General features: G+C 40.4%; 1 protein-coding gene across 1 annotated transcript in view; it reads left to right on the top strand.

The window, feature by feature from the left end:
* LOC139461096 (MYCBP-associated protein-like) overlaps positions 1 to 14951 on the top strand; it is a 55724-nt gene that overhangs the window by 31055 nt on the left and 9718 nt on the right. Inside the window, exons 13-20 of the mRNA XM_071242624.1 lie at positions 97 to 169; positions 573 to 760; positions 1141 to 1287; positions 1662 to 1775; positions 4792 to 4916; positions 6886 to 6998; positions 8251 to 8295; positions 9741 to 9818. Coding sequence (XP_071098725.1) covers positions 97 to 169; positions 573 to 760; positions 1141 to 1287; positions 1662 to 1775; positions 4792 to 4916; positions 6886 to 6998; positions 8251 to 8295; positions 9741 to 9818 — 883 coding nt within the window. The remainder of the gene's footprint in view (positions 1 to 96; positions 170 to 572; positions 761 to 1140; positions 1288 to 1661; positions 1776 to 4791; positions 4917 to 6885; positions 6999 to 8250; positions 8296 to 9740; positions 9819 to 14951) is intronic.

Here is a 14951-nt window from a genome sequence, read left to right as displayed (position 1 = left end):
TTCTTGCCCTGTATAAGCTTCTTGCCCTGTATAAAGCTTGCTGCCCCTGTATAAGCTTGTTGCCCTGTATAAGCTTGTGTACTGTGTTTGTTCCAGCAACTCCCCAAGGACAACCCGTTTGAGTTGGTGCAGGCCACTGTGCAGAGGTTCTACTTCAACAACAGCAGCGGTCAGTGGACACTCACATTAAAAAAACTCATTTTAGGCTAGGGTCGGAGAATGAGAGACATTATGACAAGTGTTGTCAGACTGGAAGCAGAGCCTGGTTCCGATATGAGTGTAAAAAATCATTTGAAAATACAGAGATGTACTTTTTTCATTGTCCGTCACGTGTTTCAAATTATAAAAAACTCTGGAAACAGTCTGTTAAAAAACAACCCATAAACCAATGTTTCTTTTCAAAGTGTTTTTTTTTTTTTTTTTTTTCATATTGTTTGTTTGTTTGCTTGTTTAAGGTAATTTGAGACATCATTTACATAGTGTTGTCAATGATATACAAAAATTTAAGCCATTCTTAGCATTCCAAACTATATTTCACTATGCATGCTATTTCACAATGCATGCTATTTCAGGTGTAATCCTGCCAGGAGAGACGATGAAGTTCCCGTTTGTCTTCAAATCTCCCAATGCTGGAGTCTTCACTGAACAGTGGAAATTTGAGACTCGCCCCGTCGTCTGTGGTGGCGCCGACCTCATCGTGTCCCTGAGAGGCGTGGCACTGCAGGAGGACATCTACCAGAAACAGAGACAAGAACTGGAGGTGAGAGCCTTGGTGGTGGTTCAGTCAGTCAGTCACTGAGTTTAACGACGCTTTGAACAGTATTTCAGTCTTTTAATTCGGTTCATGTTAGCTTGACGTGGGAGGAAAGTTGTGCGGATCTCAGTTGTTTACCACTTGTGAAAAAAACACATGAGCATGGGTATGGTGCTGACAAACCTAGAAACATAATCAGGATGATCCTTGGATTCAAACCACAATCAAGGTTTCCTAGCATGCCTAAGGGACACAACTCTACAGCACTTTAGATGACCACCAAGTGAAAGCAAAGGGGAAGAGTTAGTCGTTAATGAGAACCCACCCGGTGCCTTATTCAATTCCTTGAGCACTTACTTCATCAAATGTTGTCATTATGTTTTCAGAAAGATCTGCAGACGAAGCAGGCTAACCAGGTGGTGACGCAGATCCTCGATGAGCTGATAGATGCCATCAGGATGCCTGACCGTCCACAGTCGCCCGTCGACGCCTACATCACGGAGGAGGAGATCTTCAGGAGACACAACCAGGGGGTAGGAGCTAGCGTACCCTTGAACTGTAGGCTGTCTACAGGCCTTTATAACCTTACACTTTCTCTGTAGTGCCTGCGGAGTACAAATAAAAGAACACGGACTACAAATTGAGATGAAAAAGTTTGGGATTTAAAGAATATAATGTAAATCAAACTCCTAACTGATGAATCAATATTCCATCTCACTGGGAATGAGGGGCGGTCGGGTAGCAAATCGCATTCAAAGACATAAGGTTAAGCTGTTGAAACTGCATGTTAAGTCAGCGCTGCGATTCAAGGTTTCGTACTATGCGATTTGGCTGTGTCTTACTGCCTCAAAGAGGGGAACAGTCATTGTAGTTGTAGTAGTTGTGTGACCTCCTCCCTGTGTTGTAGATGCACTACAGCCACGAGACGGTGGTGGAGCTGAAGCAGATATACCTGCAGCTGTTCCCGGAGGAGGAGAGAGTCGGCAAGTTCTGGGACCTCTGTGTGCAGGACCTCAAAGATGTGAGTAAGATGGGATGACTATGTTCAGGACCTCAAACATGTGGCTCAAATCAATGTCCTTGGTTTACAGGACCTCAAACATGTGGGTCAGATCTGTGTCCTCGGTGTGCAGGACCTCAAACATGAGGGTCAAATCAATGTTCTTGGTTTACAGGACCTCAAACTTGTGGGTCAGATCTGTGTCCTCGGTGTGCAGGACCTCAAACATGAGGGTCAAATCAATGTTCTTGGTTTACAGGACCTCAAACATGTGGGTCAAATGTGTGTCCTCGGTGTGCAGGACCTCAAACATGAGGGTCAAATCAATGTCCTTGGTTTACAGGACCTCAAACTTGTGGGTCAGATCTGTGTCCTCGGTGTGCAGGACCTCAAACATGAGGGTCAAATCAATGTCCTTGGTTTACAGGACCTCAGACTTGTGGGTCAGATCTGTGTCCTCGATGTGCAGGACCTCAAACATGTGACTCAAATCAATGTCCTTGGTTTACAGGACCTCAAACTTGTGGGTCAAATCTGTGTCCTCGGTGTGCAGGACCTCAAACATGAGGGTCAAATCTGTGTCCTCGGTGTGCAGGACCTCAAACATGAGGGTCAAACCTGTGTCCTCGGTGTGCAGGACCTCAAACATGTGGGTCAGATCTGTGTCCTCGGTGTGCAGGATCTCAAACATGTGGCTCTAATCAATGTCCTTGGTGTGCAGGACCTCAAACATGTGGGTCAGATCTGTGTCCTCGGTTTGCAGGACCTCAAACATGAGGGTCAAATCTGTGTCCTTGGTGTGCAGGACCTCAAACATGTGGGTCAGATCTGTGTCCTCGGTGTGCAGGACCCCAAACATGAGGGTAAAATCTGTGCCCTCGGTGTGCAGGACCTCAAACATGTGGATCAAATCAGTGTCTTGGGTTTGCAGGACCTCAAACATGTGGATCAAATCAGTGTCTTGGGTTTGCAGGACCTCAAACATGTGGGTCAAATTTGTATCCTTGGTTTGTAGAATCACAAACATGTGGATCAAATCAGTGTCCTCGGTTTGCAAGACCTCAAACATGAGGGTCAAATCCGTGTCCTCTGTGTGACAGACCTCAAACATGAGGGTCAAATCTGTGTCCTCTGTGTGACAGACCTCAAACATGAGGATGAAATCTGTGTCCTTGGTGTGCAGGACCTCAAACATGTAGGTAAGATCTGTGTCCTCGGTGTGCAGGACCCCAAACATGAGGGTCAAATCAGTGTCTTGGGTTTGCAGGACCTCAAACATGTGGATCAAATCAGTGTCTTGGGTTTGCAGGACCTCAAACATGTGGGTCAAATTTGTATCCTTGGTTTGTAGAATCACAAACATGTGGATCAAATCAGTGTCCTCGGTTTGCAAGACCTCAAACATGAGGGTCAAATCTGTGTCCTCTGTGTGACAGACCTCAAACATGAGGGTCAAATCTGTGTCCTCTGTGTGACAGACCTCAAACATGAGGGTCAAATCTGTGTCCTCTGTGTGACAGACCTCAAACATGAGGATGAAATCTGTGTCCTCTGTGTGACAGACCTCAAACATGAGGGTCAAATCTGTGTCCTCTGTGTGACAGACCTCAAACATGAGGGTCAGATCTGTGTCCTCTGTGTGACAGACCTCAAACATGAGGGTCAAATCTGTGTCTTCTGTATTCAGGACCTCAAACATGTGGGTCAGCCTGTGACCTCAAACATGAGTACCCATTATGATTACATTTTTCAGTTGTTGCACTTGAGATGATATGTTCTGCCACTGACCATTAAAACCTGAAGTTTTACTCTGATATAATATGATACCTTTCTGCATCAAGATCTGACTGCACGTCCATAGATGATCACATCAGATAAACCCTGAGTAAACTGAATAAAAAATATGGATTCATGGGTACTAGAGCCAATCATATGTCAGCTTTCTAAAACCATTCAGGTTCATTCCTTTTGAAACTTTCTATCTCTGCCAAAGAAACCCCAACAGAACACAAATGTACCCTCCACAGAAACCCTTTTTGGTACAGATGCATATTGAATATATGAATAATCCATTTCAGTATATTATTAGAGAGGCATTATTTTTTTGCATTTAGATGTCCTTGAGCATATTCATTTTCGAAATACAGGAATCCGATATGCTGGTCTGAAAGCTTTGCTAACATGAACCAAGAATTTTGCCTAAACCAGCCTCCTCTTAAGGTGTCCTTAGATCTTCATGCAGAGCGGTATCATACAAGAGTAGAAGATTATTCTGCTGCAGTGTACTAGCCAAATGCCATGGACTTATTAAATTGGGGGGAGCACGGGTGGCCCAGTCGTCTAAGGCGCCACGATTCGCTGTGCAGAGTCGCGTCCCTTAGGCACGCCAGAAACCTATGATTGTTTGTTCGAATCCGATTATGTTTCTAGGTTTGTCAGCACCATACCCGTGCTCGTGGGTTTCACCGAAGTGGTAAACGTCTGGGACCTGCATCACTTCGGGCTTTCCTCCCACATTAAGCTGACACACCGTGATATAACTGGAATACTGTTAAAAGCGGTGTTAAACCTAGTTCACTCACTCACTATTAAATTGGGCTTGTAACATTTCTGTAAAGCTGGCCAGACTGTCTAGTTGAAAATTCTAGTCAATGTAATTTTATTTCTTTGAATCAAGTCACTTAGTGTCAAAGCCTGTTGTCATTTTGTTTTCATTTCGTAGTTTATTGGAAACCCTTGGGAAGTAATAAATTGTGTTGTAAGCGATGTGGTGAAAGTCTAAGAACCACCACAAACGTCAGACAAACACATAGTGCCAAGCACCTTCGCCGCTGTTTTGCGTAATGGTCTCAAAACACACAAACTACTATAAAGTTAACACAAGATATGTAGGCTGTAGCCGTGAAGTAGGGCTAGTAAAGTTTGATGAAGACGTGGAACATTCTTTGTAAACAAGCCCTCCTGGCTAGTGATTCTGGCAACTATTTTCTAGACTGTGCCTGACATGTTTGAACCCTGTATGTCACTTGTGCTGCAGCTGGTAATGGACCTGGATGACGATGATGAGAACAAGGAACCGTTCCTGCATCGTATCAACGAAGCTGTGGGGAAGATGTCGTACACCCCCAACCACCCGATACAACAGCAGCTGTACAAGATAGGGTGAGTGATGCAGGGGGCTGTCAGCAGGAGAAGTCCAATCCTGTAGGAATTCTGGGTAACATTATAGGTCCCCAGCAACCTATGCTTGTCATAAGAGGCAACCAAATGGATGAGGATGCAGGCTTGCTTGCTTGGTTGATGCATGTCATTGTAACTCAGTTGCGTGGATCGATGCTCATGATGTCAATCACTGGATTGTCTGGTCCAGACTCGATTATTTACAGACCGTTGTCATATATCTCGAATATTGCTGAGTGCGGCATTAAACAGCTAGCAACCAACACAAACAAACATGATGTACATCTATGGATCTGATGTCTTGAAAATATATCATAATTCTGGAGGGGGGCATAAAAATGAAGCAGTTCTATTTCTTTATATGAACAGGTTAGAAATTTGAACATTATTTACGGATGGGTAATTTAATATGGAGTGTGGGTGTGTCATACAAATGTTTTATAAGATGGGAGGGTCAGCAATGATGCAGTCCTAAGATCAATCTCACCATCCAAAATATAGTCACAAATCAGTCATATTGTTGTTATGTTTTTACTTTTGGGATTATGACCCGTGAAGGTCCAGGTCAAAAATAGGTCTTCAGCAACCCATGCTTGCCACATGAGGTGACTTTGCTTGTCGTAAGAGGCGACTAACGGGATCGGGTGGGCAGGCTCGCTGACTTTGTTGTATCCCAATTGCGTAGATCGATTCTCATGATGTCTGTCACTGGCTTGTCTGGTCCAGACTTGATTATTTACAGACTGTCGTCATATAGCTAGAATATTGCTGAGTGCAGCGTCAAACAACAAACAAACAAACAAAACTTTTGGTATAATCAGTCACTGTTTCAAAATTTCAAATTTTCAAAATGATTTAAAAAATGTTAGTGCACACCTGCTCCTCCCTTTTGTATCAGTGTATGCAAATTATCGGCAAAGCAATTTCAGTTTGGCAGTAATATTATTTTTGTTGAGGACATATTGTTAGGTGAGGTGAGGTGAAATTGGGTTTAACGTCGCGTCTAAGATTATTGCACTTATATAGCGACGTGCATGTACATGTGTGTGTTTGTGTGGCTGCTTGTACTAGTCCGGACTGATGCCGATTTATAGTGCTAGCTCACTGAGATACCATGCCGCAGTTTAACATGAATACCCCACTCAGACACAGCATACTGACTCCGAGCCGACCAGTCCTTGTTTTAGCCCCTTAATGCCGAGCGCCAGACAGGGTAACAACAAGTACAATCTTTTAACGTCTTTTTGTATGACGCGGCCCGGGATCGAACCCTGGACCTTCCGCTCTCCGGGCGGACGCTCTACCACAGAACCACGGAGGCGGTCAGACATATTGTCAAACGATGTTGTTAAAATATGATATGTCACATGTGTCACCACTTGTCAATCTGACATGCTACAAGAATTACAGATGTAGATATGATTAGAATATTTCATAATCTGTGTGGAGTTGGAGAGGGGAGGGGGAGTATATCATGACACAAATACAGGATCTGAAAATGAGACTTTGGCAGAAAGGGAGATTAATAATAGCTAGTTACCTCCCCTTGACCATATTGCATTGTTTGATTATTTATACTCCTCTTTTTCTGGACACAAAATAGTCTTTTTCCTCATGATATTCAGAATGATGTCTGACCTGTGAAGATCCAGGTCAAAAATAGGTCTTCAGCAACCCATGCTTGCCACAAGAAGCGACTATGCTTGTCGAGAGAGGCAAATAACGGGATCGGGTGGTCAGGCCTGCTGACGTTGTTGAAGTATGTCATCGTATCCCAACTGCACAGACTGATGCTCATGATGTAAATCACTGGATCGTTTGGTCCAGACTTGATTATTTACAGACCGACATCATATAACTGGAATATTGTTGAGTGCTGCGTCAGACAACAAACAAACAAACAAACAAAAGTATAATGTCTTTAATTAAATGTGAGTTGTTTGTGTGCCAGGTACGAGTATCTGATCGAGGCCGTGGACGGCATTGTGGGGCAGTCCATGTTTGTCCGCCACATCCTGGGGATGCCCGAGAAAGAAATAGAGGAGTTTCCAGAAAGTGATTTAAGTAAGTTAAAGAACATCATGAATCTTTGTGCAATATTATATCTTACATGGTTTTAAATTCAATCCTATTTGGATTGTCAATTAATCCTTCCTCTCTTTTGATCTTGGTTTCATGCCATACATCTTTCTAAGTAAAACGCCGCCTTGTTGGTTAAGGCTCCACACTTTGCTGTGCAGAGTTGTGTCCCTTAGGTGTGCCAGAAGCCTATGGACATGGGTTCATGCACTGTCTTCATCATCCTCAAACACCTTAGTCAACTGTATTTGTGATGAGGGCGCAGGTTAATAATTCTCATCCTTGTGTTTGATTCTTTATTTTTTAATTTTAATTCTGTGCATGACCTGTTTTACTCAACTTATTCTCAAACTCAGTTATTGAAGTTCAGTTAATGTTGTTGTGTATTATACACGTCACTATCTCCCCGAGGCAAGGGAGTTAACTGACTATAAAAGTCAAGTTCCCGCCCTTGCCGAACTATGCTGGAATTATGGAGTTACATTTGGGCTGGACTAACGAGTCTATGCATAGTTCATTCAAAATCGCGAAACAAAATCGACATCTAGTTCGTAAACTTCCATGCAGATTTTGATTGATTCCAGGATTTGTAAAGCATGTGTACTGACAACTTAGCATCATCAGATATTTTCCAGATCTTGTCATGTTCAAGGTGCTTATGTGATTTGATGCACTTCGCGAAGTAAGACCCGTTTTATTACAACATAGATCTTGATTATCAATCAGATCATCTTCGCTGGGGGACGCCATTTTATTTGAAGCAATTGCAAGTGATGGTCAATACGAGGGACATAGAAGAGACATAACTCATAATAGCCACTGGTGGCGCTACGATCGAAATTCCAACATAGTTCGGCAAGGGCGGTAACTGGACTTTTACAGTTAACTCTCCTGGGAAGCGTGACATTTCACAGATGTCACAGTCTTATGTATCTGAAGCCAAATGCAAGGCTTAAACTTATATCAAAGCCAAGCATGAGATACATACACCTTTAGCCTTGTATTTTGCTTCTGTATTGAACGATAAGTTGACATGTATTTACCATATTTTTAGTATCTATACTACCAACAAAAATTTCTTAAAGATTTTGATAAATATTCAAAATATTTCTTTCCAATGAATATAGACCATATAAATCCCCACTCTCTTCATAAAGCAAAGGTTTATGTTCAAACTGATATTCAACGAATACTTCCATTCGTGAACATGATTCTAACAAGGGCCATAACTCTGCAGGACACGACCGAGAATACTCCTGGGCATCTTGTTCCTCCACTACTGGTAGGATCACCGTGTAGAGTTATCTCCCCTTGTTCAACCCCGCTGTTTGTCATGTTAACCCTTCACAGTTTTGGCACATTTATTTTCAGAAACTTTCTGAAAATAAGTGTGTGCACATGTTGTTTTTGCACATGGATCCAATTTGAAACTCCCCCAGCTTGCTTCTCCTCCCTCACGAATAAACCCACTTCCTTGCTCCCCCTTCCACCATCTCTTTGTACATGTGATATCTGCCTGGCTCCAGTAGACAGGGACCTGCTCTTTATCTCTCCTGAACCGGGGCCGGTAGGTAAAGAGGTATGGGTTGTATACTCCCCAGGGAGTTGAGAATGATAACCGGAATTGAAACGGATCCACTGGTCAGGGAACGAATAAAACCGCATTCGAGCAGATACAAGTACCTGGATACCTGCGGTTTATAAATGTATAATATAATAATTTAATAATAATAATTCTCTGTTACATCCCAGAAACCTAGGATTGTTAGTTTGAATTCTCGAATTGGCACGATGTGATATTACTGGAATACTCACTCACTCACTCACTCCTGAATATGTCCATGATATGAAGGAACTACAGTTCAAAGCAATTTAAACACATATCCCGAAAGAAATGTAGAGTTCTCCACAAATAAATGTCTAAAGCTTGAGTTTCATTCATGGGATTCAGAGTTGAATCCCTGGCAACCTTTGCTTGCCGTACGAGGGAAGGTGGTCACTCTCACTGACTTGGTTGATTAGAGGCTGTGGACATATAGCTGGATGTTTGCGGAGTGCCGCATTAAACAACCAAGTTTCAGGCCTCACTGAACATGCAGGTATCACATGTATGTTGAGTCCCTCCCTGGCAGTGTTAGAAATTAAGGGGGTCCTCCATGCTTAGGTTTTATCCTATGGTATTTGAACCTGGGTTTTTTATTTATTTTTTATTTTTATTTTTTATTTTATTTTTTTATTTTTTTCCCCTAATGTGTTTATTATGGTGATAACAAGGACCCCTTGAATTTCATGCTTAGTTTTGAACACTGGTGTGACGCATATCTATGTCACATGTTTCCATTCCCTTTTTGCTTTGTGTTTATGATTGTAGTTGGTGTATAATGTTTACGTACACAGAAAATCCTTCATGCTATTGAAATTGAGTCCCAGAGCAACCCATGCTTGCCATAACAGGCGACTATGCTTGTCGTAAGAGACGACTAACGAGATCGGGTGGTCAGACTCTCTGACTTGGTTGATGCATGTCATCGTATCCAAATTGCGTGGATCGATGCTCATGATATTAATCACTGGATTGTCTGGTCCAGACTCGATTATTTACAGACCGCCGTCATAAAGCTTGATATTGCTGAGTTTGGCGTTAAACAACAAACCAACCAACCAACCAACCAACCAAACAACTAACCAACCAAACAACCTAGACCTAATCTTCCATCCTTAATTCAGTCGTACCACAGCCAGATCCTGCAAAGTTACCTGTTCCACGTAAAGGTCCAGTCAGAACGGGCAGTATAGGGGAGGAAGGTACATGGTATACATAGTTAGGGCTTGTGATAGATATATAGTTGCCTTGAATCAGTATATTACATCACTGCAATGAGAAGTGTGTGATATACTTCTTTAGGGGTAGTGAGTTATATAGTTTCCAGTTATGGTATACCTAGTTAGGGCTTGTGATAGATATATAGTTGCCTTGAATCAGTATATTACATCACTGCAATGAGAAGTGTGTGATATACTTCTTTAGGGGTAGTGAGTTATATAGTTTCCAGTTATGGTATACCTAGTTAGGGCTTGTGATAGATATATAGTTGCCTTGAATCAGTATATTACATCACTGCAATGAGAAGTGTGTGATATACTTCTTTAGGGGTAGTGAGTTATATAGTTTCCAGTTATGGTATACATAGTTAGGGCTTGTTATAGATATATAGTTGCCTTGAATCAGTATATTAAGTCACTCCAATTGATAGTGTGTGATATATGTGCATCTTAAAGCTAGTGAGTTATTTAGTTACCAATTGTGGTTTACATATTTAGGGCTTATGATCGATATATACATTTAGTTGCTTTGTATCGGTATGTTTCATTACTTTATAGAAAAAGCTTGACATACTTCCTTAGGGCTAGTAAAAGTTATTTAGTTGCCTATTTTGGTGAACATAGTTAGGGCTTGGGATAAATATGTAGTTGCCCTGAATCAGCATATGTTATTACCACAATGGTGTTGGCGATAGTTATTTAGATGCCCATTTTTAGTGTATACTAGGTGTAGTTTACTGTTTCAGAGATAGTGTATCTTCATTCACTCATAGTTTCAGGGTTTGTAACAGAAGTTTGTTTGCTTCATTTTGTAAAAAGAATTATAATATTTATGACTCATTGGCTTGTGTGGCCCAGTTGTTGAAACAGAGTAGAGTAGCTTCCCTTAGTTGAGCCAGAAACCTATGAAACCAAGATGACATGAAATAAGTGAAATACTGTTCAAAGAGGCATCAAACCAAACTCACTTGTTCAGAAACAAAGCAGTCCAGTGAGGTGAATCTGTAGGGTGATAGGTAGAACTATAATAAGACGTTCATGGACATGGAAATTAAAGGAGGGATTTTCAAGATCTCAGAAACAAATGAAATGAAACTGAAGCAAATGTGTAGCAATTGTGGCTAGATCGAAGCTCATGATGTCAATCACTGGATTCTATGTTCCAGACTCTATTATTCTATTATTGTGATTGTTGGTTCGAATCCCGGTTCGCCCGATTATGTTTCTAGGTTTGTCAGCACCATACCCGTGCTCGTGGGTTTCACCGAAGTGGTAAACATCTGAGACCTGCATCACTTTGGGCTTTCTTCCCACATTAAGCTGACAGGCCGTGATATAACTGGAATACTGTTAAAAGCGGCGTTCCACCCAACTCACTCACTCACTGCATCAAACCTTCAACCCAACATTCCTGGGGAACAGCAGATGCTGGACTCTAGTTAGTAGAAAAATGAGAACAGAAAATATATGGGCATTTTATGTGTGCTTCTATTCTACAGGCACGACAGGGTGTAGTATGTTGTGAAGTAAACAGGGTGACTGATAGGAGCCTGGTACCTGCTGTGACACCCGAGTCTCTCTTGTTTGTCAGATTGTCAAGTCAAATGGCAGATAACTGCATTATCAGATTTGCTAGTTATAAGCAATGTGATTTCACAATTTCAGCAATCTTATTAATGTCAGATCTTAGTTCTCACTACCGCTACACAATGATCTGATGACATCCCATTACAGATATCATAATCATAATCATAATCATAAAAATGTGCATATTGATCATGCACCAAATCCACATCCTAAAGCCAGCTCAAAGCGCTACATTTTTACCCAGGTCAATGGATCACTGTGCGCTCAATTTTCATTCTCGGCTCCCTGGGGATTATACAACCCATGCTGCCACTGAGAGGCTAGAAGGTTACTCATTTACTGATAAGGCTGGAGAATTGCTGAAAGAGGCATGATAACAAATCATTTACAAACAAACTTAGTACTGGTATACAGGTAATGCCGAGTGCTGCATTAAACAACAAACATGTAATATACAGACAACGTAGGAAGGGATTAATGCCACATTTTGAACACATACAGCATGAGATAATTAGTTGTTACAATGCTACAAAGGTATGTCATTTACAAATTGTAACCACGCAAACTTCTTTTAATAGTTGCTGGTCTTCCTTCCACTCCTTGTCTAAAAACCAATCTGTAATACACACTGATACAGTACGTTGACTTCATAGGCAAGAATATATATGTATGAAAAGATGTACACTTCTTGCATACCATGTACCACAATTTTATTGATATGACGTGTGTGTGTGTGGGTGTGTGTGGGTGTGTGTGTGTGTGTGTGGGTGTGGGTGGGGGTGGGTGTGTGTGTGTGTGTGTGGGTGTGTGGGGGTGGGGGTGTGTGTGGGTGTGTGGGTGTATATATATGAGATGAATAAAGAAAGAAGAAAAAAAATATATTAAAGTATACAAGTATTCAGGCGATGCTGGTCGTTGCAGGCCACATAATGGAATCAGGTTTGTCTGGTCAAGACTCCATTATTTATAGGCCTTCGTGATACAGCTGGAATATTGCTGAGTGCGGCTTAAATAACAAACACTGTCTCAAGATGTAACAGTTTTCAATTACATGTAGTTTGAATACATGTATTTGTGCAGTTGCTCGAACTCAAGCCAAACCAGAAGTTAAAGAGAGTAAGTTAGCTCACATCTGATTGGCTGAGTGTGTTCGTTATGATGTAAAAGATCATGTCATTGGCTGAGTGTGATTTTACATGCATAATAATGTGTGTATTTATGTCAACAATAATAACTTAAAATAACTGCTTATTTAATCATTAACATGTAAAAAGAATTTAGACATTAGAAATCAGTGTTATTATTCAACGCCATAATGCAACACAAACCCACCCATTCTGTTATCAACCAATCAAGAAAGAGTATTCCGTTAGTGGGCATGGCTTAATTTTCTTTCAGCTAATGGAAACAAGCGCCAAAAAGAATTGCTTGGTCAGCCAATCAAATGCCACAGAATCACTTGCAATTTATTTATAGCATGATATACCGTATTACAATGATTGGTGTGCTCGTGTAAGGAGCCTGTTTTTTACAGATGGTATAATTGTGCTTACATAACAGTTGCAGTACAATGTATGCGGTGATAATTACTAATTACAAATTCTGAAATAACATTTGTGAAGTGAGGCGACTTAATGGATTGAGTGGTCAGGCTCAGGTTGATAGCTTGCCATCATATCCTGATGGCTAGATTGTTGCTCATAATATCAATCACTTGTTTGTCAGACTCGATTATTTACAGGCCTTTCTGTTATAGCTGGAATATTGCTGACTGGTGTAAAACAACATGCACTCATTTACTTCATGGTGACAACATTTAAACCAATCTCATTAAAATCAGATCTTAGTTCTCGCTACCGCTAAACAAAGATCTGTTGACATCCCATTACGGGTCACGTCAGACTGACCTTGCGCGAACTTTGACCGACCAATGGAATGACCTATCAGAAGGCAGCTTTATTGTGCTTTACGGCACTAATTTCAAATTGGTGACTACGCTTCGAAACATATTTTGACAAATTCTCGATTACAAATTTGAAGCCTGAACAAAAGAACATTCTGGAATGGCTAATAGATGGTCTAGATTGTATGGATACAGTTGTTAAACTCGTAACTATCGTTCGGAGTTAAAGTTTTCGAGGCTGCATGATCAGAAATCACATTCCGACTGTCACTTTCATAATCTGGTAAGCGATGCTCTGATTTGTCGGATGAAAGGTCATTCTGACATGACCCGTAATGGGATGTCCTCAGATCTTTGTTTAGCGGTAGCGAGAACTGAGGTCTGATTTTAATGAGATTGCATTTAAACTAATCCCACATAAGTCTATTTAGTCCGTCCAAAACTACAAAAGAACGACCTGTTAGTTAGTTCATGGTAAACTAATAAAACGGAATGTTGATGGCAACAGAAACATTTTGTTCAGACACACAAAATATCTCAGCACTCATTTGAAAATGGCTGCCATCAATTAGAAGAAATTATCTTAAATTTTGTCATTTTTATTTCTTTCAGAAATTAGTATTTGGTGTGAATCATCAGCTAGAGATGCTAAGTGACTTTATGTTTCAATCTAATTTGTTTACTTCTTGGTTGAATTTTGAGCAGTAATATTCAAATATTTTAATTTCATTCAGTTGGTATTTGTTTCATTTTGTCAGATGACATGAATACTTTGTGTACTGCCCTCATTTTAAATTTATAATTTATATGGGTTATTATATTAAATTTATTTGGTTTGAATGTTTTTATCAAGTCATAAATGATACAACATCTGCAGTATTTAGAACTTTGAATTACATTGGCACAATTTTGTTTATTGATTTTGATTTTGTTGATTTATGTTTTATATACAGGTATTTAGTATACTAATTAACTTTATCAAACAATATGTTAAATTAATCGTAATCATTATATTGTTTTTGTTTTATTTGTATGGGAAAGAAGGCATTTTTGTTGAACTATATTTATATAAAAAAAATTCTTTCACAGTATTTTATTTTCATTCAAATGGAGACTGATTTAGGTGAAGTCTGTGTCAGTTTTTATGGATAATGTGAATTTGAGAACCGAGAATGTTCACAAGTACCGGTAGTGTCCCCAGCTCCAGTCAGTGACAGGTGTGCAGATACGACTGTGGTAAAACAGTCAAGCTTAGGGGGCCTCTAGAAGGAGTGGGATCGGGGGACAAAATATATTTTAATTTCTGAAAGGATTTGAGGAGATACTTAGACAGATATCTAAAGGATTATTTGACTGTCATGGGTGTTCATTCCTTATCTTAATGTGTTCACATTTCTTTTTTTGTTTTTTAAGTTTATTTAATTTTAATTTTAATTTTATGGCGACATCATCCATGTAGACCCTCCTATGTCAGGTTCTTGAAAAGATCCTCAGGGCTGCATATTTGATTTTGCAATTTCATTCTCTCATATCTCGGTTTCAATAACTCTTTTGTAGTAGGTAGATTATGATAGTCATGAGTCTGAATTGATATTCTTAATGGTGAAATCATTCTTGTTCAACTT

This window comes from Haliotis cracherodii, unplaced genomic scaffold, assembly GCF_022045235.1.
Source record: "Haliotis cracherodii isolate W230 unplaced genomic scaffold, xgHalCrac1.p SCAF_14, whole genome shotgun sequence".
NCBI classification, from domain to species: domain Eukaryota; kingdom Metazoa; phylum Mollusca; class Gastropoda; order Lepetellida; family Haliotidae; genus Haliotis; species Haliotis cracherodii.
Note: the sequence above shows the minus strand (reverse complement) of the source record. Positions and strands in the feature narration are given on the sequence as shown.